Raw genomic sequence first — 25,161 nt, 5'->3', positions numbered from 1 at the left:
CTCTTTCTAACGCGAGCGAAGCCGCGGACAAAAGCTAATATATTATAATTGTTAAACATTGCTTGAGAGTATACGTTGGCCTTTTTATTCCAATATTATGATTTACACAATGTAGTTTCTCAACAACGGAGACGCAACTGCGTTGTGTGGTAGCACTTGTAACAGAAGGGCCTGCAGATCTCTAGCATTTTTGAGGAAAATTTTAGAATATAGCTGGAGTGTACCACAGCATACGGTCTTAAAAACTAGTGTAGCTTTTCCTTTTCCTGAAATGAACTGTCGAAAGAAGTTAAATTCCAACAGTATTATTTTAGCCTTAACTCATTACATACATGTTTTTAATAAATGTACACAGACACTGCGCGTATGAGTACATAGTTGGTACTCATAGTGTGATTGTGATGTAATTAAATATTTAAAAACCCAACCCGGTATTAGGTATGTCACCATGTCAGGAAGACATGTTTTTTTAATGCTCTTTTGAGAAAAAAGTGCCTACACTATTTGTATAAATGTTTATAAATATTACGATTTAATTTTTTGCGATGCATCCGCTACCAGACGTTTTCATATCACGCGATGCGTATTGTGGCAGTCAGTATATTATAAAAGGTGATATAAGTATTTCTAAAGGTTCGTCGTGCATTGGTTTTCCTAGCATGTGCATTTGTTTTCAATTTCCTGTTAGCCTAGCCATAAACAATAGTCTACCACAATATTTCACTCACACCAACTGCCAGGCCCATTGCCTCTTCACCCAGTCTCATGCATGATATCAAGCTCACCGCAAAACACATCGTGTGCGAGTATAAATAGAGTTATTTTCACATTACACGCGCAACCCCGTTGGCTGATGTCATCTGCATACGACGTTTGTTGAAAACACTGACTCGGTCGGTAGGTACTAATAGTACATGTGGCTACACGAGTTTAAATGTCTTTTGTATAAAAATAGGGACATGCATAATAGTATTTTATGCAACTGGCGTGGCGTTTAAGTGAGGTCAAAAAAGACGAGTGGCGTGAGTAACAATTTGAGGCGAAGCCGAAAATTGTTAATAAAGACGCCACGAGTATTTTTTGACTCAGTTAAACACCGTTGCATATAATACTTTTTCTACTCCAGCACTTAAATCTGTCAATTAGATTATTGTCAGCGGTATCCAAATTAAGTTCATTTGAGTAACGATGAGAAAGTCTATTAAATTTGTCTATAGGTTCATAGGATTACTGCTAGCAGTAATCATATGAATATAGGAGTTCTGTCAATTTTTTTTTAAAAGCACAACTTCCATTTATCAGGTATGTTTTCATTTACAGTAATAAGTAACTTTTAATAAATAATATAATATTTAGGTTCATAATTTAAATCAAGATTAAAAAAATAAACTTAAATGCGTTTTACATATTAGATATTGCAAAACAAAGGTAAAAATCATAAGTTTATCCAATAATTTTACATTCGACATTTAAATATTCTTGAACGCAACCAGATTTTTCGTAATTGAAAACCGGCTTATTTTCTATTTCTCTTGTCTATGGTATGTTTGACATTTGTAAACTTATCACGAAACTATTTGAACTATTTCGGTGGTGTGTAGTTTGTTTTAATTCGACGTTATTGTGCAAAAACATAAGTAATTATGAGTGATTCTGGTGAAAAATTCACTTCCGAAGAAATCAAGGCTATGGGCGCTCAAAGTGACTGACAATTTGTTACATGAAAAGTCAGATAAAGCGTACCAAAAATGTTATGATTGTTTTGACATGGAAATTGCAAAAAAATGTTTCAACTTTCTCTGAAACGGCGTTGTTGGCATATTTTGAAGAATTGTGCAACAAGTTCTCGCCATCAACATTGTGGACAGAATACTCAATGCTACGACGATCCACACAAATATTCCCATTCATTACATGAAGTAAGTAACTAACCCATTTTATTATTCTCGAATAGGTATGTATGTGGCTGTCGTAGAAAAAGTATAGTATACAATCGTAACATTATGAAGGCTATAAAGTCTCGTACCTTACTTAGGCCACTCGGCAAGCCTTCGTGGCCTAACCGCGGTACTCAACTTTTATAGCCTTCATAACGTTACCGTTATATAATATACTATTTTCTACGACCATGCACTTACTTTTTAATAGTTTTCTAGAATAACTTTCGTGAAATTCGCACTATTTCCCGTATTCTGACGCGTCGGCCTCCCCTCTGTTCCTGCACTCACCCTGTCACTCGCACTCCCCCGCGCCGCCGCCAGGCCCCGGCGCCCCGCGCACCCACGCTATATCCAAACAATGGTGCCCGATTGATATTCCGAAATAAAATACGCCGATTTTCGGTACGCCGACAATGATTCGCCGACGTCTGTTTTGGCCGAATAACGATTGGAAAATTCTCATTTTGCATAATATTCGTTCGTAAACGGAGTCGGTAGGCAGAAATTTGATGCGCCGATTTACTTTTCGACGAATAATCATTTAGTAATTGTAAAAATTGGCCGACACAAAATTGGTCGAAACACAATAGGTCGAGTGATCATTTGGTATTTTTTTTGGTGAGTTGGCTGGAGCCTGGAACTTGCGTACAAAGTGTTCTTCGGATTCAAAAATCTAGTTGTTAGATCGTTTGTATGAGTAATTCACATTAATTTCATTTACTTATTTATATTAATCATCATGTTCTGATTCCAAGGATTCATTTTAGTAAATTATGTATTGTTGTTTTCAATTCACCAATTTATTTCAAGAACATAATGTTGCCAGTATATGTAAATTTCACTCACATTATACATTGTTTAAGAACCCCCCCCCCCCCCTCCATTCTTCCCGTGGGTGTCGAGGAGGTCGACTGTGGGGTATGGGTTAAATTGTGGCGCTGTCACTGCAATGTCACAATCTGGATTTCTTTCAACCCCTTTTTGCCCCAAAAGTGGCACTGAAACTTAATAGTTCATTTGCTCTACCTACCCCTTTATGGGCTACAGGCGTGATTATACCGTGTTTCACTTAACCTCCTAAGGCCCAAGGCGAAATTCGGCCCCTAGTCATTGCGAACCACGGTACTACCAGTAGTACTATTGTTTTATACTCATTCAGGCCCAAACATTAGGAACACATTTTTTAAATGTTATTGTACTTGTATGCCACCAACAGCTTTGGGGCATATTTATTATCAGTCTATGATGCCTTTTAGGATAATTTTATTTTAATTTAAAAAGTCCTACAGGAAGGACTATGGGCTTATAAAAAAACGTAATTTATATTACGAAATTAAAAAAACTCACTCAAGATTTGTTTCTTTTTTAGTTTTATTGAATGAATACAATAAAATAATAGTCTTATTTAAATAATATAATGCACTAATCACTTTTAATCAGTCTTTAGTGGTTTACTAGATCCAAAAATTAAGACCTTAGGCTCTTCTTGGACGAACGTTACTCCACTACGAGCGTGAGATCGTCCTCTTGTAGGCGCTTCTCGACGACGTCCTGCAGAAGCTGCACGGCGAAATATCGGGTCCTGCCGTGAATAGGCTTTGGAATTAGTTCTGACAGAGAAATATCGACATAGGAACTAGAGGAATCATACCGGGATCTTGTTTGTACAAAATTTGTTTCTATGAGTTTTATGTCGCAAAAGTCTGTTTCTTCATCTTCAGTTTCTATTTTTGATTCCCTAAGAGCGAATAATGTTTCTCTGTCATTTTATCCTACAACAATAAAAACAATATGTGTCAGTTTTTGCAACCACCACAAACATTATTAATAAATTATGTAGTCGTATAAACCCGAGGTACTACTCATAGGACTTAATATTTTTACATCCCGTATTTCGTAAAATATAAGCAAAATCAATGAAATTATTACTTAACTCCGTAAAATAACATATAAAAAAGAAGATAATTTAAAAATTACTCAAGATTACATGAATAAAATTGGATTTACTAACCTCCCCTTCACGGAATACCCATGTCGCCGTCTGTAACTTGTCAGTTTGACACTTTGTTTTTATTTTTCAAGCTTATGAGTGTGTTCACATTCAAACTAAAATACCTCTCTAGAAAATCGTATACGTCAGTTTAGATTGGCGCACAATTTGAAATCAAAATGATGGCTTTTATAATAAGTCCTACTGGTAGGACCGTGGTACGCTATGACTATACAGTCGTTGAAGAAGCTGGGTCTGAATGACCAACTTAATTATTACTATAGGAAGGACCTTGGGCCTTAGGAGGATAACACTAAAAACCTGAAAACAGTTTGTTCAGAATCGAGAGTAGAATCGATTGAGCTATATCTTGATGGGGGTAATATTTTTATTTAAATTAGTATTATTAGTTATTTTTTACGTGCCCATTCTATTGTACTCGTAATACAACATTGTGTATATCGCATTGCTAGAGGTTGTTTACCTTTTTTCAGTATTTAGGGGTATTAATACTGGCCGGTTACTTGGACGATTATTTTTTCCGCTACTAGTTTGACGTTGTTTGTCAGTTTAATCTTAATGTTTATCATAAGTCATAACAAATTAAACTCGTACCTAATTACAACCTTGTCATTTTGAATATTGAGTTTATTTGCTTACTGCGATTACCTGTCCAATTTGAAGTTTACTGTGACAAAGCTTTAAAGTGTTTTACAGTGACATCTTAGCTGTGTATTGGTAAACCTTATGTCGTTGCAGTAACGTACACAAATAAATAGACTTATGGTTTATGATGGTAGTTAGCAATTATTTTATTGAGTGTAGAGCTAAAAGTCAAGTAGAGCTGTACAGAAAATTAAAAATTCGATTTAAAAAAAAGTAACGATCAGATTAAAAGATGAATATTCTAGATGAGTTTAAAAAAATAAAAATCAGTTGGGGTGTCTGAGGTTTTGAGTGATACCGGAAACACCGTGTATGTATGTATGAATGTAAGGAAAAAAGTGTCTATGGAGTGCGTAATTTTTTTACAACAGCGATAATTCATTCGTTGGAAAATATTTTAAGAATGTATAAAATGTGAAACGTTATTTGACTAAACATGGCCTAAACGAAAATATTACTTTGCTAAATGAAAAATGTCCAATAGTAGTTCGGATAATTTGCACAGAAGCGAACTGAACTGTATACGAACCAAGATTCTACGTTACGTTATTCGACTAAAAGTGACAGCGATAGTTTGATTATTCGGCTAAACGGCATTCGGCGAATCGTTGTCGGCGAATCCATAATCGGCTAAAAAATTATCGGAGAATCATTAGGTAGCCCCAAACAATGCTTTAAGAGCTATATCGTATGCGGTGGTACGCGGGGCGCCGGGCAGGGGCGGACATCTTTTATGTAGGGTTTTAACGATCTATGCACGACACTGTAAATGACGAATAACAACACGGGAGTAGAAAAAGTAAGTTTTTATGCAGTTTCATATTAGTGAACAATTTTTTATGAGATAGGAGGCAAACAAGCAGACAGGTCGCCTGATGGTAAGCGATCACTACCGCCCATGGACACCCGAAAAACGTCGTATCATAGAGTTATAAAACTCATGAATAGAGATATTCTAAATAATTATGTACCTTCTTAAATATACATTATTTAGGTAGTTCAATCGATATTAAAATAAAGTTTTATGTAATGTACCTAATGTAATGTTGATTGCACGCTTGAAACTTATTGAATGAGGCCTGTGGGACTTCAAAAAATATTAACATAATGATGACTACACACAACGTGAAACAAATATGACATTTGACTAAATAAATATGCTATAATTGTTATAAAGCCTATCATCTAATAAGCCATAAAAACTTACAGATGAATCGATTACTCAATACTGGAACCATTATTTAGCAAGTGACGAATAAAACCAGGCCCCGTAGCCAAATGGCATTTCTCCGACGCCAAACGAAAGCGATACGCCGCTGGCTCTGTCGCGCCAATACGCAAGCGCGATAGAGATAGATATCTACTAGCGCTTCGTTTCGTGAGCGTTTCGTGAGCGATTGTGCCATTCGGCTAGCCACCCTGGCCCCGTAGCCGAATGACATTTCTGTGACGCGAAACGCTTCCGAAACGCCGCAGAAATTTAATGTAGTCTGGCACTGTCGCGCCAATACGCAAGAGCGATAGAGATTGATAGCTACGAACGAGATATTATTGTGAGCGTTTGTGCATTCTGCTACGCACACAGATTACAAAATGAACGTCCATAAATTTCTATGATAGCGGCTCTGCGCCAAAATCTGTCTATACAGAAAATCCAAACTCCATTCCCAGTGCATCTAACTCGTCGTTAGCTCAAATATTAATAGTGTCATCAATTCGGTTCGCAGTGTAACGGGGAAGAGTTAAAAATTTAAAACCAATGCCATTTGGCTTTTTGCCAATTTCGCTGAAGAGCGGTTTGCTCGAATGTGATTCTTGTCATATTTGCTCATTTCGACATGGGTTTTTAATGTTGTTGAAATGTTATTAATTTAATTTCGGCATTTATTAAATTTGTCTACAACAAATGAATGTAGTACCTCAGGGATTATTTATTTATCATCATCATTATTCATGTAGACGTAATAGCAGGTGCTAGTGCTTAGTTTAGACATTACTAAGACGATATCTAATATATCTCTTTTTGTAAAATCAGCTTCAATAATGACGATTTTTCTCTTGACGCCTCGATTCAAAGCTATTGATGGTATTGATACGTTGACGTATCAAAATTCATTGGTTACCATTATTTTAACGATAATTGAACAGCCGACAGCCGAATGATATTCCAATATTTGGGGGAATACGTATTCTTGAAAGGTCATTTGAGATCTAAAGTTGTACTAGGGTTACTAGTGCATAATCCAAGCAAGAATATGATATCCCTGCAACTGCTGAGAATAACCGGAAATTATACAAAAGCGATCCACCAGAACATCCGCATGCCAGACAAATACGATGTAATATCCGGTACTTAGTTATTATATTAACATAAAAGCTGTCTTAGAGAGCCTAATGAGATAGCACAATAATTTCTAGGTCTTTCCATGTACTCATGTGTAAAAAAATAACAACTTATAAAAAAAGTCATGTGGGTCATCCCAATTTAATTTTTGCCTAGACGTACACGACGAGTGACTACCGGTCTGGCCTAGCGCGTACGCGTAGTTACCCTGTCTGTAAAGCCGCAGTCCCGGGTTCGAATCCCGGTAAGGGCATTTATTTGTGTGATGAGTACAGATATCACATCCTGAGTCATGGATGTTTTCTATGTATGTAAGTATTTATTTATTAGTATACCGTTGTCTGAGTACGAAGCGCGCTAGCGCGGGAAGCGCTGATAGTCTAGCGGTAAGTGCGTGCGACTTTCTTTCCGGAGGTCGCGGGTTCGAATCCCGGCTCGCACCAATGAGTTTTTCGGAACTTATGTGCGAAATGTCATTTGATATTTGTCAGTCGCTTTTCGGTCAAGAAAAGTCATCTTGAGGAAACCGGACTAATTCCAATAAGGTCTAGTTAGCCTTCGGGTTGGAAGGTCAGATGGCAGTCGCTTTCGTAAAACTAGTGCCTACGTCAAATCTTGAGATTAGTTGTCAAAGCGGACCTCAGGCTCCCATGAGCCGTGGCAAATGCCGGGATAACGCAAGGAGGATGAGATGATCGTTGTCTAAGTACCTACAACACAAGCCTTCGTGAGCTTACCGTGGGACTCAGTCAATCTGTACAGGATGTCCTATAATATTTATTTATTTTTCCCCTCACTAGCTCGGAAACAGGTGTTTTGTCCTTTAATACCAGCGCGTAAAAACGCATTTTATACACTAGTGGGTAAAGTAATTTGACCTTGAATAAAGTCAAAATAACTGCTTTAAAATTGATAAAAGTTGGTGAATCTAGTAATAAAGATGATTTACCACCTGTGGAACTACTGGAAGCAGTGATAAACGCATTTTTTGCGTTGTAGTTTCCTCGCTATAGTGAGGGGAAAAGTTTTGTGTTACACTCGGGTGCAAATGTATTTTACTTCTCGTGTGTTAAAAAACTCGCAAGTTCAGGATTGTATTCTCGAACCACTCGCTTCGCTTGTGGTTCAACTATAGAACCCTTTCACTTGCTCGTTTTTCAATTCCACACTCGGCGTTAAAATACAACTTTCCCCCTTGTATAACAAATAACTATTATTTACATACAGTATTGTAAACGTGCGTGAAGGAAGGCTGAATGTCATAAATACACGTAATATCATGGACATGTTAAATATTAGGTACTTACTTCTAGCGGCGACCGTCGCTGCGCAGCAATGATTGTGTCGCTTAACTTCAAACCTGGGTAAATCCATTCTGCTTTAAGGTTGAATATATAATAAATATAATGTGATCTGTAAGATAATCAACCTTATAGCAGAATGGATTTACCCAGGGCACAATTTAATAATATATAGACCCACAAATTGAGGGCAATACACCTAGCGAATACAGGTGTTTGTTTCACCCCATCTAAAACCTTATAAATATATTAATTTCTCACGACGTATTTCCAACATGTAAGATAAATCCAAATAGTTTACCTTAAACCAAGTTCCTAATGAAACTGCTGAAACTCGTGAAACTAACCAAGTTTAATGAGACAACAGAGTTTGACGGTAATTGGTTGTTCCCATTTAGAATTCATTGGACGCCATGTTGACGTTCCTCCCCGGTGATAGCCATGGCGAAATAACGTAATTGTCGTATTTATGTTGGGTTAAAGTTTAATCACCATTGTTTCTGTAATCCATACTAATATTATCAATGGGAAAGTGTGTGTGTCTGTTTGTTTGTCCGTCTTTCACGGCAAAACGGAGCGACGAATTGACGTGATTTTTTAAAGTGGAAATAGTAGGAGGGATGGAGAGTCGACATAGGAGTCTCTATCTATCGCGATCGAAGCCGCGGGCAAAAACTAGTGTTATATAACATAGTGTGACAGGGATAGCGCGATGGTGTAATGACGCGCTGTCCCTGTCAGACCATGATACATAACATTTATGATAGCCAGTGTGGGAGCAGAATTTGAGTAGTTTTATCACACAAAATAGGCAATGTCAACTTGCTGAAAATGCCTAATTATTAGACACCTGTATAATTTCACGTTTGTATTTCCGAAAGTGGTAGGTAGAGAACGTGAAACTGATTATGATTAAGTTTCAGTGCCACACTTAGCAATTAAGGCACTGGTCCCACCGCGAGCTAGTAAACTATGAGCTATCGGCTATAAAACGAACAAAAGATAATCACTCCTGGCGACGTTTATTACTCGCCGAGCGGTGAGCTATTAATATCGCCGTGTCTCTTTTATTTGCACGGGAGTGTTTATCTTTTGTTCGTTTTTATAGCCGATAGCTCATAGCTTACTAGCTCGCGGTGGGACCAGTGCCTTAAGGGTAAGACACCGAAATTGTGACATTGCAGTGACAGGTTAAGGCCATCGGCCACATCACAATTGAGCCCATGTCCAAAATATAAATGAAACAGGATTTCATATATTTAGAATTCATCCTTAGCTTAATTAGGTAGGTACATCTTAATGTTTAAAGTAATCTCAAGTTGACTAGGTAAGTCAATTATTTAGTTAATTAAACACACCTTATAATAGTCACTCATTTCCATTACGTGCCAGAACCTTAGGATAAGTTTCGTCGGTTCCAGAAGATTAATATTACCCTCGAAAACTTTTAAAAGGCTTTTAATTTCCAGCGCCAGTCAATATGGAAACTTTCTTGCGAGTGTTTGGGGAGACTTGAATCTAGATAATGGCTCGTTATCGTTATATAAAAGATGAAATATAGGAAAATATGTAAAATTAGACATTTTATTGATTTTTCTGAGTTGGTTAGTGATTGATGAATAGTGAAGTTGGTTGGTGGTTGGTTAGTTGTGTTAGAGTAATTCAATGACAAGCTATCTTCAAGTGACGCTCTGAGTCCGTCTGACGCCCAGTTGACAGCGATGCCTAGGGATGGGGACCAGCGACTAGTGATGTCCTTACATTCGCCCATTCTGACCTTGACCTTTCGTCCCGAAGGTCTCTGCTATCCATGCTACTACTGATGACTGCCGCAGTCAACGCAGCCGAAGCAGGCCGCGCCTCCAACTGGTGGCGGTAGACTTCATCTGTTCATTTGTTCTTTTCTTTTCTGCAAAGTGAACAAGAACTTTGTATACTCCAGCTATACACTCAGGCCCTGGTCCTTTGAAGTGATTAACTCGAGAACCGTTGGAAACGGCCGGTGTAGTTTAAGACTAACTTACACCAAGATATGTAATTGGCCTCATTTTATAGTCGAATCATAGTAATGACATAACTAAACTCAAGATTGCATAATTAACCTCATCAAAATATTATTATGTTAATATTATTATTATTTTCTCAACATTTTTGATAAATTTGTGCCATGTAATATAGCAACATGTTTCCTCATTTAGAAAAATGCAAGATCATACAGAGTTTATATGCATAAGAATGTCACTAAGACAGATTTCAAAATACAGTCCCCGGTACAGGCCCCGGAGAAGTGTTAGTGAACTTATAGTCAACAGTTGTCAAAGTTTCTTATGCTTATTTACTCATCCCTTTATACCAACCTGTAGTGAATTTAAAATGTATTTACTGTCAGTATACTTACATAAGCCAGATGCAATGGTACAATATTATTGAGTAGGATAAATACCTTATTCCATGTCATTCCGGACAAACTTATATTTAATATGACAAATAGGGCAAGATAATGATCATCTCTCTTTGTAGATCATAAAACTCATAAAGTCACCTGTTATAAGGAATCATTTAGGTGCCATTTAGATTGAAACTTATCTTATATTCTGTTTCACTGTGACACCGTGACAATTGTCAATATATCACAAGTAGGTACAATATGTATTATGTATTCTGAAACATATCTGGAAGCACAAAAACACAACACACAAGGTGAGCTAATGATTATTCACTACTGCAGCCTCTCTATACATTTATACTCTGCCCGGAGCATTGTTGTGAATGACAACTTGGATGTGTTTAACGTCTCACCGTCCATGACTTACTGTGGTACTTATTGTGATACATTTTGTGAGCACATCCAAGTATTAGTATCTTCAACATATACATAATTAAGTTGATCTGAAATACAGAAACACAACACAGTATTCTGGATGTTGATCACTTCTGCCCCAGAGCACTGTGTTTGGATCACATTTACTTCCGATTTCACACTCATTATGATCAATTTTTACTCCAAAGTGTGAATATCTCATAAACTGCAATGGATCTTATGGATCTGAAAGAAAACACAAGACACGCACGCCAGAACACGGCATGTTCTACCTCTTTGTTGGTAGGTGCAATTACGGACAACTATTTGCATCACATTCTTTGCCTCGTACACTTTTAACTGTAATATATGGTGCTAGTGTCTTTACTCGTTGAATCAGATCGACTGGTGTTAATTAAATACTGTTGGACGATAATAAATGGTTACGAGCGCGGCGCGAGAATGACATTGTCAATTTCGGACAAATTTCATAGTACGGGCGTATATGGGTAACTTAATATCGCGCTTCTGAAACTGTTAGAGTAAAAACACCAGGATACCACTATTAATTATACAGTTTATTAAACGGAATCTCAAAATACAAGTTCAATGACAAGCTATCTTCAAGTGACGCTCTGAGTCCGTCTGACGCCCAGTTGACAGCGATGCCTAGGGATGGGGACCAGCGACTAGTGATGTCCTTACAGTTGGTTGACTGGTTAGTTGGTTAATAATTGGTTGGGTGATGTTTGGTCTTTGACCAGTGCCAATATAACTGGAAATGTTTTGATACACTAAAGAATGACTCACGATAGAACGAGACGAAACTGGACGGGGGTGTAAATTTTTACAAGATTTTATTCAACTTGCCTTGTTAGTATCTTAGTTTGGGTTAAAACGTAGAAGCTAAATTTGACTCACTTCCCGGTTTCCGATTGAGCTGAAATTTTGCACGCATATGTAAATCACTTGACAATGCAATATTATGGTATCATGGAGCTGATCTGATGATGGAGCAGAAAGATGGTCATAGGAACTCTGTTATGAAACGTCGTATCCCCATCGAGTAAGGGGTTTTTAGAAACGTCTCGGAGAGCATTATATGACTGTTGAAAGAAAGGTATAGTTGGCGATAAAAGCTTGTGCCAAAAATGATTTTTTTGCAAGAATTAATGAATGTGATAGCCAAGAGATCACGTTGTAACCCTTTATATACACAAATTGACACAACGGCAATAATCCTTTATTATATTCAGTCAATAAATTTGTCTGTCCTTAAAAAAAATAAAAATGTGATATCAATTCCGCGCGAGTGAACGGATTGAATGAACTGAGTCAGTGATAATGTGACAAAGATATCGTCGGCACGCCCCAGACTAAAAGAGATTTGTATAAATACGTTTTGTTTCACATTAAAAAAATGATAAATCTCCGTTTAGGTCTGTTTGTGAGTATTTCAGTTTGTAGTTTTTCAGTTTGCTTAATACTTTCAAAAATATTAGTTGAAAGTATTTCTTGCTTAGTATCATCAATGATTCTGAGCTTATGCTTGTATGTCTGTGTAAAACCTAACATAAGATTTTGGTGCAATTCCAAGCAATGTCAGTTTTGGTTACCGATTTCTGGAAAGTTTTAAAATCCAGCATAAACTGCTTTATTTACATTACATTAAATAATGCCGAATTGCATAAATCAAACTAAAGTCTGAATAAAATGCAAATGAAAGAAAAACGAAGAGATACAAATAATTAATAATATAGAAACGTACAATATCGGCAGGGGTTCCGTACTACGAATATATTATATACCTCGGAAATATTATCGGATTGTATGTTGTGTATAATGACAATGTTTACACCGTTGCTACTCAATTTTTTTTTGTATTTACGTAAAAGTATGATTGCGGACTGTTGATATTATACCCAATGCAGCCGACTGATCGAGTACCTACCGAATCGTAATGAAATTTACACGCGAGATCTCGTATCATATAAATCATTCCATAATAAATTATCATTCAAAGTTGTACCCATGAGTTTGAATATCATTACCAGATGACATGTGCTCAGGGTACCAGGGAGGTTCGTCGGCACCGCGCGCACTGGCTGTGCATCGCTTTTCTTTTGTTTTGTAAAAAAGTTGTTGTAAAATCTTCTCTTGCAATACTGCTACGCAGCGCTTTATATATGTTGATATTTGTTTAGTTTTCGTCTTGTAAATAGTTATTCCATATTGTAAATCTGCGTAAATATATATTATGAAATGTGCCTAATATGTGATTTGTAAATAAACTGTATAAAGAACCTTTCGTGTACATAATTTTCATTTCCCGCGGCCCGAACTGTTTACAAAAATACGCACAATCGTTCGCTTAGTATTAAGCGACAGAGCCGGGCTGTAGTGGCGCGACAGAGTCAGAATGCGTTTCAATCGGCACGTAGCATCAACGATTGTCACTTTCAGCGTGACTATAATATCCAAACCTATGGTTTTCCACAACTCTCCCTACGTATCCCGAAAAATCCAATTGTCAACAAGTTCAGTGAGGCTGTTTAAATTCCATTGCCGGGCGCGATAACAAAAGCAATAAAATTGGCTCGAGACGTCAAACGATATGGTAATGCGAGGACTACCTCCTTTACATTCGGCGGGCGGCGCCGATATTTCACGGCGCGATCTGCTCAAATTCAGATAAAATGCTAGATTTGTATGGAGAGGGCTCGACGCAAACAAGATCTATAACAAAACAAAACGGATGTTTTGTATAAGATTGTAAATGTACCATGCTACGAGTAAGATGCTACTTTGAATCTTGAGTACCTTATAACAGTTGTCAATAATTATGACAGAAGGGTGTCATTAGCGTTTCGAGCACTGGCGGGTTATTATGCTTGCAATTTTATCACTTATCAACGTGGATAAGACACCTGTCACTCTCATACTGACATAATTTCCAGAACGTGACGGATGCTTTGTCCACGGTGACACCTTATCCTTCAATGTTTGTACATAAGTACAATTAGCACCTAACCAATAAAATAGTACATTACGATACCGAAGTAAGTGTTTTAAATCGACACGAGTTACGAATTTCCTTTTTGCACGTGTATCGTACGACGTTTTTCAGTACAGATGACCCTCCGAAGTTTCGACCTGACAATAAATTAACCACTTCTCGCACTAGTGCTTTGAAAAAACACCATCTGTACTGAAAAGGTATTTTTTTGTAGCATTTCCAAGGCATTACAATCAGTATTTTACATCGCTATCTGATTCTTCAAAAATTACCCGTAGGGTTAAATAAACTAATGACTTACTTAATAAACATACCACATACAAAACTAGGGCAAACTTACTTACGCTTAGTATACTAAAATTAACTCATATGTATACACCCTACCGACACACACGATTGGTGGATGTCGAACAAAATTTATTGATTTTGTACATAATATTTACATATTCCTATGATCAAGCGGTGAAATTGTGTGGCGTCATTAAACACATTCAGTGCAAGCGCGTGCTACGCGCTACGAACGTAACCGATGGCATGGGGAAATGTAGCAAAGAGACGGATAATTTGTTGTACTTACTTTGTATGCAAGGGGTCTAATTTTTTCTGCAGGTGACTGTACAACAAAAACCGCAAAAATATCTGACAATATCTGCCGGCCTAGCCGAAAGACAATCGTCGACGCCAGACGCCGAACGAAACGCAGTCTGGCTCTGTCGCGCCAATACGGAAGAGCAATATAGATAGCTACGAAACACATATTATCGTGTTATGCATTTGGTTACGTAACCTGTAATAATTGCACAGGTAAAAAAAAAGCGTCTCACATATTAAACAGTAACAATTTTTTTTGCAGTAGCACTAAATTGTACTGTCTAATTTCTATAGTTAAATATACTATCTTTGATATGTTTAACAGGAACTCTCAACTGTGCCTTCATTACAATACAAAAGTCATTCCCATCCAAACTTATCACTCAAAGCACCTGAATGTCGGCAGATTGCGGCTTACAGCAAGCGTTCCCGGTTATTCCTCGCTCTACTACCTCTTCCTCCATTTTGCACCGAAAACTAGCCAAAATCGGCTCTACCCTTATAGTAACAAAGAATTAACCTACTACATACATAGTATTGTAAATAGAACCACCGCGTAATGCCTCTCTGTGATAATTTCTGCCGAGTCTAGCTATTTTCGACTTAACATTGAATAGGAGAAAGGTCAAATGATTGTAGGTTTTAATTTGGTTTTTGTTAGAGAATCGTAAAAGTATCGGCAGAGATTGTGTTATTGAATAAAATGGACGTCAGGTATGTTACTGCCCATTGAAGTGAAATGGATAAGTGAGGACAAATTATAACTTCTATTATTTGAGTAACTTGTATCATAATTATATTTTCAGTACAGATGGTGTTTTACGCACTTGTGCGAGAAGTGGTTCATTATATGCCAGGTCGAAACTTCGGAGGGCCATCTGTACTGAAAAACGTTGTACAATACACGTGCGAAAAGGAAATTCGTAACTCGTGTCGATTTAAAACACTCCCTTCGGTCGTGTCGCCACTCGTTTCGAACTTCCTGACGACCGGTTTGGCCTAGTCGGTAGTGACCCTGCCTGCTGCGCCGCAGTTCCGAGTTCGAATCCCGGTAAGGGCATTTATTTGTGTGATGAGCACAGATATTTGTTCCTGAGTCATGGATGTTTTCTGTGTATGTACGTATTTGTATATTATATATATCGTTGTCTGAGTACCCATAACACGAGCCTTCTTGAACTTATCTTGGGACTCAGTCAATCTAAATATGTAAGAATGTCCTATAATAAATATTTTATTTATTTATTGTTTTTGATAGGTACTGGTCTGGCTGGCAAAGCTACTGGAAATTCTGGCCTAGTAAGTGATGAGATAGGTCTGGTTGATAAATCTGATTATTGGCAATTCTGAAACTTCACTTGGGCACAGTATAATAAATAGTACTATTAGGGTTATGTTTTATAAAGACTCATATTGTCAATGCAATGATGACATATATGTAACATTATCTTCCAACTAGGCTAACCAACAATTATTTTAAGTGAAGGTAGATGGTCTTTGAAGTTGACAGCGGATGGTATGAATTTAGAGGGTAGGTAAAGAAGGACGGTCAGCCGGTTAGGAACGAGTCCAGTCGGGTGACAGTTAGGAAAGTTAACGGACGATTGAAAAGGAATGTCTTATGTTGTCTTATCGTGAATAATACAGCAGTGAATATTCAAGATTGTTTTATTTAACGTGATCTCGTTTACATACACCAGTCTGAGTGCAGGAGTGTTTTAGTTCAGAAGACGGGATAAAAACACAAGCCCACGAAAAGGTAAATTACCGTTAATTCGGTTATTTTTTTTTTCTCTTCCCTTGCTTGACAATTGTTTATAATTAGATGTTTTCCATTGATTAACTACAGATGAACCTTAAAATATTAGCTCGTTGAGATCATTTGACAAGAACTGCTACCGTTATAAGATGCTAAAGGGTATTTAATTACATAAGTACATTTATTTAATCACCAGTCAGATATTGCTTGAAAACAAAATCTACACATTACGAATGAATAGGGCTAAACGATAAGAGTCCATACGAAAATGGCGTCTGGCCATTGATTTTGCTTTTACTAATCGTATTGAGCAAAATGCTATCAAAACACTGATTTAAACCTATCTACTTACACGATTTTTACAATTTTAAATAAAATATTCAATGTCGTAAACATATCAGGTTGCAACTGTCACATACCTCAGCATAAAAACGACTTGTTGTAAATTCATTTTGGCAAGTTAACAGCGCGGTTGTGAAGTTTAGTAAATAACAGTTTAGTCCTAAACTAACAATATACCTACGGTGTTACTAGTTATTTACTATTTATTGTAATCTAAGATCATTGTTTACATTAATAAAATAATAAAAGAACGATCACATGTTATGAACTCGCCTTATAAATACTAAAAGGTTCCCTTTATTTTAGTCCGGGTGAAAATAATTTCGAACACATTTAGATATTTCTTAGCATGTCATCACAATTGTGAATCTTCTAGTTTATTTTTTTAACAATGATGATAAATCGAGTACATGTTCTAGATCCTAGTCCTTTTAGGCCGACGAAAGTTATGATAACATATACAAATATATTTGTTACAAGTTTCAGATAAAAACAGACTATGGAGGATGACGATGACAATGGCCGGCCAAGGCAACCAACCCCTAGCAGTCCTGTTCTACAAAGGAGAGGGACAGCTACCGCCGCACGTCGTGTGCTCGACGAGACTGCCGGTAACCGAGAAGATATCAGGTCAGAGAGAATCCTATTCACTCCCAGGCAGAGTCGTCGTCGTAGCCGTACCGGTAGTGTTCGAGCAGCTAGGAGTCGGAGCCGTCCACGAAGCCCTAGTGTTGGCTCAGTGACTAGAAGGGACAGCCGAAGTCGTGCACGTAGTCGTAGTCGTAGTTCTCGGCGCAACAATTTGCTACGAGAGGAGCTGGAGCTCGAGAGACAGCGACTACGTGTTTTAGAAAGTCAACTGAGGAACGAGCGTGAACGGCAGGAGCTTCAGGAACGCGCACGTCTTAGAGATTCGGAGCTACGTAACCGTAGACGGAGCCCTGGAGTAGGTGAGGGAACCAGGAGGTTCACAGACCTTGCTATTCGGAGACGGACTCCGGACAGGGACAGCATGGAGACCAGGAGGTCCATGGAGCTCCGAAATCGGAGTCGGAGCCCCCTAAGGGTCAATGAAAGTACCGGGAGGTACTCGGAGCTCCGAAATCGGAGACTGAGCCCTGGAAGGGACTGCGAGGACAGGTATGGTTCAACATCTCGTCTCTTTGAAGAGTTTTTAAAGGTTATTAAGAAACAAAATAATGAGCAAAATAACAGCTTTCCTGTCTTAAACAACGTCATTCCCGACTTTGACCCGCTGAGTAGGGAACAACCAATTACCGTTTGGCTAAGCAAAGTGGATGAGTGCGCAGAAATGTATAAATGGAACGATAGGCAAACTATCCACTATGCTTTGCCAAAACTCACTGGTCATGCAAAATTATGGTACCAAGGGTTACCATCCCTGAAACGAACATGGCCCGAATGGAAAGTGCTTCTTACGGAATCGTTTCCTGCAACCGAGAATTATGCAGACTTATTAACAGAAATGCTCGCAAAAAGGGCTCGTTTTGGCGATTCTCTAGAACTGTACTATTTTTCAAAAGTCAACTTGTTGAACCGCTGCAAAATTTTCGGTAGGGAAGCTATTGATTGCATTATACATGGTGTAGATGATAGAGGGGTTAGGGTTGGCGCGCAAGCGGCGCATTTTGAGAAAACGGAACAGATTTTGCAATTCTTTAAAACTGTTAAAGTTCAAACTAAAGAAAATGCTACAGACCTGAGGAAAGATAGAAAAATTCCGAATAATACGTCCAGTAAACAAAATTACCGAACTAGCAGTAGCGATGCAACTTCTCCTAAACCACGTCCAAATCCAGATAATGTAGTGTGTTTCAATTGTAAAGAGAAGGGCCACCCGTGTTCTAGATGCCCAAAACCCATTGTTAAGTGTTCGTATTGTCATTGGGTGGGTCATTCTATAAATGATTGTCCCAAGAAAACCACTAAACCTGATATAAAGGATAAAAGTGTTATGAGAGTTCTCCACGTAAATAAAAATGACAACAATATTCACGATCTATTAAGTCAAGTAAACAAGAGGGACGGTAATATGTATGATTCATCAAATGACGATACCAATAGTAAATATAAGATGGTCATTGAAATCAACGGCCAACCAGTAGCTAGCCACATAGATTTGGGCTGCGAAACCACTCTTGTACGTAAGTCAGACGCGGAAACTTTAGGACTTGAGTGGACAACGGTAAATGACACTGTGTTGAAGGGCTTAGGGCTAATACCATACGTCCCATTAGGACATACCAAGGCTACAATTGATGTTCAGGGAGTTACAGAAAAGGGGGTAGACATTTATATTGTTGACGACCACCTCATTAATTGCTCATTACTGTTAGGACACTCTTATACAGAACGCCCAAATATTTGTATTATAAAAACATGGTCTGAATTAAGATTTGTGAGAGTTGATGAGGACAATGACACAAAACTGTTACTAAAAGCGGATAAGGATGTAATAGTCACTGAAGGTTCGATGAGTACAGTTCGTGTCATTGCGGATAAACAATTCAGTGGAATTGTCTACATAAACGGCTCTGTCAGAGGAAGTGTCGGTAATGAATATTATCTTTTACCCGGCGAGTATGAAATAAACTTAGGGACATGTTTGCTACTCCTACAGAATTTAGGCGCAAAGCCTCTAACTATTCTCAAGGACTCACTAGTTACGCGGGCCAGATATTTAAATGCGGTGAAACATGTTCAGAGTGTTTCCGTAACAGCTGAACAGAAAGAGTCCCCGAACGAAACTGCAATTAGATGTGGAGAAGATCTGCCTTCCGATGTGAAGCAAAAATTGAGTGAACTCTTAGATAAATATGGGACCTGTTTTTCAACTGGTTTGCGTGATTTAGGATTCACAGCTGAAGCCGAGATGGTTATCCAGCTTAAGGATTCGGAACCGGTCGTCTATAGACCATATAGAATGTCACATTCAGAGCGACAACTTGTGCAGAATATGGTAGATGACATGATTGAGTGCGGGATAGTCCGAGAGTCTAAATCACCCTACGCTAGTCCGATTGTTTTAGTGCACAAGAAATCGGGTGAGAAGAGACTTTGTGTCGACTATCGCGCACTCAATAATAAAACAAAACGGGATCACTATCCCCTACCCCGAATAGAGGATTTACTGGACCAGTTGTCCGGACAGACTGTGTTCACAACTCTAGATCTTGCGTCGGGGTACCATCAGATACCCATTGCGGAGGAGTCTATAGAGAAAACTGCGTTTGTCACGCCAGACGGACAATACGAATATACTCGGATGCCGTTTGGCTTGGCAAACGCGCCCGCAGTATTTCAGAGGGTAATGCATAAGGTCCTCGCCAAGATCAAATATGTCGTTATTTATATGGACGACATTTTGATCCCAGCCGCTTCATTTGAGGAAGGGTTGACTCGGCTGGAAGAAGTTCTCAAGGTGCTGCAACAAAGCGGTCTTACTCTTAAAAAGCAAAAATGCAACTTCTTCCAACAGAGTATTGAGTTTTTGGGATTTGAGATAAGTAAAGAGGGTGTTAAGCCTGGCTTACAGAAAGTACAGGCTGTTTCCAAATTCACCGTCCCCACAAACCAACATGACGTTAGACGGTTTCTGGGTTTGGCCAGCTTCTTTAGAAGATTTGTCAAGGATTTTGCTTTAATAGCTAAACCACTGACGAGTCTTCTAAGGAAGGAAACTCCTTGGAGATGGACTTCCGATGAGGATAATGCATTTGAAACCCTTAAAAGATGCCTTATCGAGAGGCCTGTGCTTGCGCTGTATGATCACACTGCTGAGACACAGCTCCATACAGACGCGAGTAAAATGGGTTTAGCCGGTATATTGCTCCAGCGTTCAGGCTCTGAACCTTGGCGCCCCGTAGCGTACTATAGTCGCCAAACGACTATTGATGAACAAAAGCTACATTCCTTCGAGTTGGAGACACTAGCGGTCGTAAGCTCACTCATGAAGTTTAGGGTATACCTGCTCGGGGTCAAATTCACAATCGTCACTGATTGTAATGCCTTACGCTCAACCTTTACGAAGAGGGATCTCGTTCCTCGTATCTCACGATGGTGGATACAATTCTTAGAGTACGATTGTGAAGTTGAGTACCGAGCAGGCGAGAAAATGGCACACGTTGATGCGCTCAGTCGTAGTCCCATCAACGACAAGGTGGAAGAACCACATGTAATTGACGTCCTGTCGGTGAACGTTGAGGACTGGATCACGACTGTCCAGTCCAGTGATACGGAAATAAAACACATTAAAGACATTTTACAAGACCCTTCAACTGCAGAAATTGTAAATATTCATAAGGACTACAAATTGAAAAATGGTCGAGTATATCGTAATATCGACGAAAATACGATGCGTTGGGTGGTACCAAGAGGCGTCCGTTGGCAAATATTAAAAGCCAACCACGATGACGTAGGCCATTTTGGCTTCGAAAAACCTTGCAACGGCTAAAATCACATTACTGGTTCCCGAAGATGCGCAGGTTTACCAAAAAGTACGTGTCGGCGTGTTTGGAATGCGCCCACCACAAAATTCCAGCTGGTGCGAAAGAAGGAGAACTTCATCCAATCCCAAAAATTGATGTGCCATTCCACACAATACACGCCGATCATTTAGGACCGTTCGTAAGAAGTAAGCGCAAAAATGCTTACTTACTTGTGATCGTAGACGCGTTTACTAAATACGTCAATCTTACTGCTGTCCGTAGCACTAAATCGAAGGAAAACATAAAGGTTTTCAAAAATTACTTCAGCTACTTTAAACCACCTACGCGCTTAGTGACTGACAGGGGCACATGTTTTACAAGTAAAAAGTTCAAAACGTTTACCCAAAAGCTAGGAATCAAGCATATTTTAAATTCAGTGGCCACGCCTCGTGCAAATGGACAGGTGGAACGCTATAATCGCACCATCTTGTCTGCACTTAGCACAATGTCTCACGGCCAGAGTCCTGATAAATGGGATGAATATATTCAAGATGTTCAAATTGGTATTAATTCTACGGTGCACGAGGTAACAAAAAAATCGCCGACCGAATTACTTTTTGGCATGAAAGCGACCAACACTTCTCAGGGAGCGTTGAGTGAAGTTATAGAGGAAATAGATAGAGATGGGGTAGAACCAGATTTAGAAGAAATTAGGGTACAGGCTAGAGAGTTAATAGAGAAAAATCAAGAGAAGAACAAAGAAAGATTTGATAGGAATAGGAAGAAGGGTACACAGTACAAAGAAGGAGACCTAGTTAGGGTAGTGCGAGCTATAGTTGGAGGTACAGGTCAGTCTAAGAAACTCGAATCCAAGTGTCAAGGGCCCTATAGAATCAAAAAAATCTTGCCTCATGACCGCTTTGTGATTGAAGACACACCACTGACAAAAAAAGGTAGACGTTATGAAGGTGTAGTCTCGCTTGATAAGATATTTCCATGGATGAGTTACGATAATGACCCCACTAGCAAATCTTCTACTGATGTTAGCTCCTCAGAAGAGTAAATTGACTCAGAGATTAGACAGAACAAGCAAATAGCCTATTATTGTTGATCACCTTTTGGGAAGAGATGTTGAATCAATACCTGAAATCGTTGGGAGCATGATTAATGTTGATCATGTCTGAACATGGCTCAGTATGAACTGAGTTGTGTCTGAGTGTTAAAGACGGATCTTTAACATCTTAGTTATAAGAATGATTTATATGATAATTAGTCGCATATTAAATTTTGTTTTGTTATTATGATATCTTTCTAAGGCCATATAAACGAAGAAAATAATATTGGAATGAGCTTGTTTTGTTTTGTTACAATTGGACGAATCAAAACTAATTTAACTCTGTTCAAATTTAATATAATATGTAATTAATATAACTGAATAAGTTCTACAGGTACTTTGAGCCTTAGGAGGTTATGAATATATCCTTAAATGGAAATAACTGTTATCAATCGTAACTGCGAGTTGGAAGTGACGCTAGACTATTTTGTTTAGTTAAAATGTTATATTAGTACACATGAAAAGGATGATTGTAATGTATCCGCTAAAATGCATCTCCATAGATCAATAAAGGAAATTGTGATTATTCAGAATAATGTATAACTGAGTGAATTTAATGGTATTGTTCACTGGCTTAAACGAAGGGACTCGTTTATAATCGGATGGCCGACTGTAACATTATCTTCCAACTAGGCTAACCAACAATTATTTTAAGTGAAGGTAGATGGTCTTTGAAGTTGACAGCGGATGGTATGAATTTAGAGGGTAGGTAAAGAAGGACGGTCAGCCGGTTAGGAACGAGTCCAGTCGGGTGACAGTTAGGAAAGTTAACGGACGATTGAAAAGGAATGTCTTATGTTGTCTTATCGTGAATAATACAGCAGTGAATATTCAAGATTGTTTTATTTAACGTGATCTCGTTTACATACACCAGTCTGAGTGCAGGAGTGTTTTATATATTTTTATAATTCCTCACCTTCCAATGAACACAAGTTAAATTATAATTTATTGAAAATATTTTTTTTTTTTTTTTTTTTTTATTTCGTTATAAACAAAGAAAAAAAAAATTACAACAAGTTTTGTACTTATCTGCCAAACTGCACAGCAGTTTGTTGGCAGAAAAATTATTCTACCCTCCACCATTTATGTTGAACCACTTATTTTGTATTTCATACAATGATAAAAAAGTATGTAATTTAAACATGCAAGTATGTCCTACCCAAGGTATACAAGCACTAATCTTATAAAAGTAAAAAATAATCAACGACAACAACTTTAATGTTGGGTTTGGAGTAAATAAAATTTTTTAATGTTTTTTTATACACCACCTTTGACATGTTTTTGCACGATCTTAACTGATCTGGTACTTTATTTAGAATCGTGGGCACTAAGTATTTTCGAGTACGTTTTCCATAATAGTTACAGACTTTAGGTACTAACAATCTGCGATGACTTGATTCCTTGGTAACGCTTCTTGTTTGAATTTTATGATTTATTGGTCTTTTGTAATCATTAAGTTGATATTGTTCCATAGCTATGAGCATTGACCGCTTTTCATGCACTGGCAGTATGTTGCAAATCGGAAATAGTTTATTATAGTTATTTTTACATGACTGCTTTGTTTTTTTATCGACTAAATATTTTAGAAATCGTACTTGTATAGCTTTGATTCGGTCTAGATATGTAGGAAATGTGCGGCCATAACTACTGAGACCGTAGGACAGGATCGAGTCTACAAGTGCATGATACAGCATGTATAGTGTTGCTCTGTTTACTACACCTCGTAAATGATAAAATTTTCCGAGCACAGCTTTAAGTTTATCACATACGATATTAACATGTGCTGACCACGACATATTACAGTCTACTGTTAACCCGAGATACTTATAATTACTCACAAACTCAATTTCACTACACCTGCAGTCTCGGCCCCGTCTATGTAAACATTCATAATCATGTCCAACAATGCTTAAATTAACATGAGAGGATTTATTATATGGTGAGCGTATATGCATACATTTTGTCTTACTGAGGTTTATGATAATACTATTATCGTGTGCCCATTTAACCAATTTATCCAAGTCACTTTGTACTTTGTCATTTACAACCGCTATATCTCTGTCTGCGTACAACATGCACGTATCGTCCGCATACATATACAATTTACAGTTAGTTACCACGTTACATAGACTATTTACGTGCATGATGTAGCCGACAGGGCCAAAGACCGATCCGGTGGGCACGCCGGTGCGCACGGCGGCGCGCGCGCCGGCGTGGCCGCACACCACCGTGCGCAGCTCGCGGCGCGCCAGGTAGGCGCGCAGCCACGCCAGCAGCGGGCCCCGAACGCCGCACTCGTTCATGGCCTGCAGGAGCTGGGGGTGGTCGAGGGTGTCAAACGCTTTTTTAAAGTCGATGAACACCGCCACCACATGCTTTTTTCATTAAGACACTCATTAACATAATCCGTAAACTCGGCAAGTGCAGTGGCGGTGCTCCGACCTCGTCTGAAACCGTGTTGCGCGTCAGAAATAATGTTGTGCTTTTCTAAAAACCCAGTTATTTGGCGGACTACTATTTTTTCTGTTATCTTATTAATAACAGAAAGAATAGCAATCGGCCTGTAATTGCAGTAATCCAAGTGACAACCCTGTTTAAAAATTGGCCTTATTAATGCAACTTTCAGTTCATCGGGGTATACACCCTGCGCTACACACATGTTAATAAAAGTTGCAATAATAGGACTTAACTGCACCTTAAAGTGTTTGACATCCTCGACCCTAATCCCGTCCACGCCAGGTGATTTTTTGCATGATAACTTATCAATAACCCGTTCGACCTCTTTTGAACTAGTGTTTACATATCGAAGCGTTACCAATGAGTCTCGAACATAACTCGATCGCGTTAAGA

At 38.4% G+C, this 25,161-nt stretch overlaps 1 protein-coding gene across 1 annotated transcript; it reads left to right on the top strand.

Annotated features, from left to right (window-relative positions):
• Positions 1 to 16,257: 16,257 nt before the first annotated feature.
• Positions 16,258 to 23,791, top strand: LOC125238650. Its single transcript, XM_048146033.1, has 3 exons — positions 16,258 to 16,407; positions 17,236 to 20,308; positions 23,786 to 23,791. Exons 2-3 carry the CDS (start codon positions 17,249 to 17,251, stop codon positions 23,789 to 23,791), a joined length of 3,066 nt encoding a protein of 1,021 aa, XP_048001990.1. The 5' UTR covers positions 16,258 to 16,407; positions 17,236 to 17,248.
• The last annotated feature ends 1,370 nt before the right edge of the window (positions 23,792 to 25,161 follow it).

This window comes from Leguminivora glycinivorella, chromosome 2 (assembly GCF_023078275.1).
Source record: "Leguminivora glycinivorella isolate SPB_JAAS2020 chromosome 2, LegGlyc_1.1, whole genome shotgun sequence".
In the NCBI taxonomy this organism is placed as follows: domain Eukaryota; kingdom Metazoa; phylum Arthropoda; class Insecta; order Lepidoptera; family Tortricidae; genus Leguminivora; species Leguminivora glycinivorella.
The sequence above is the reverse complement of the archived record's forward strand: the minus strand, read 5'-3'. Positions and strand labels throughout refer to the sequence as shown.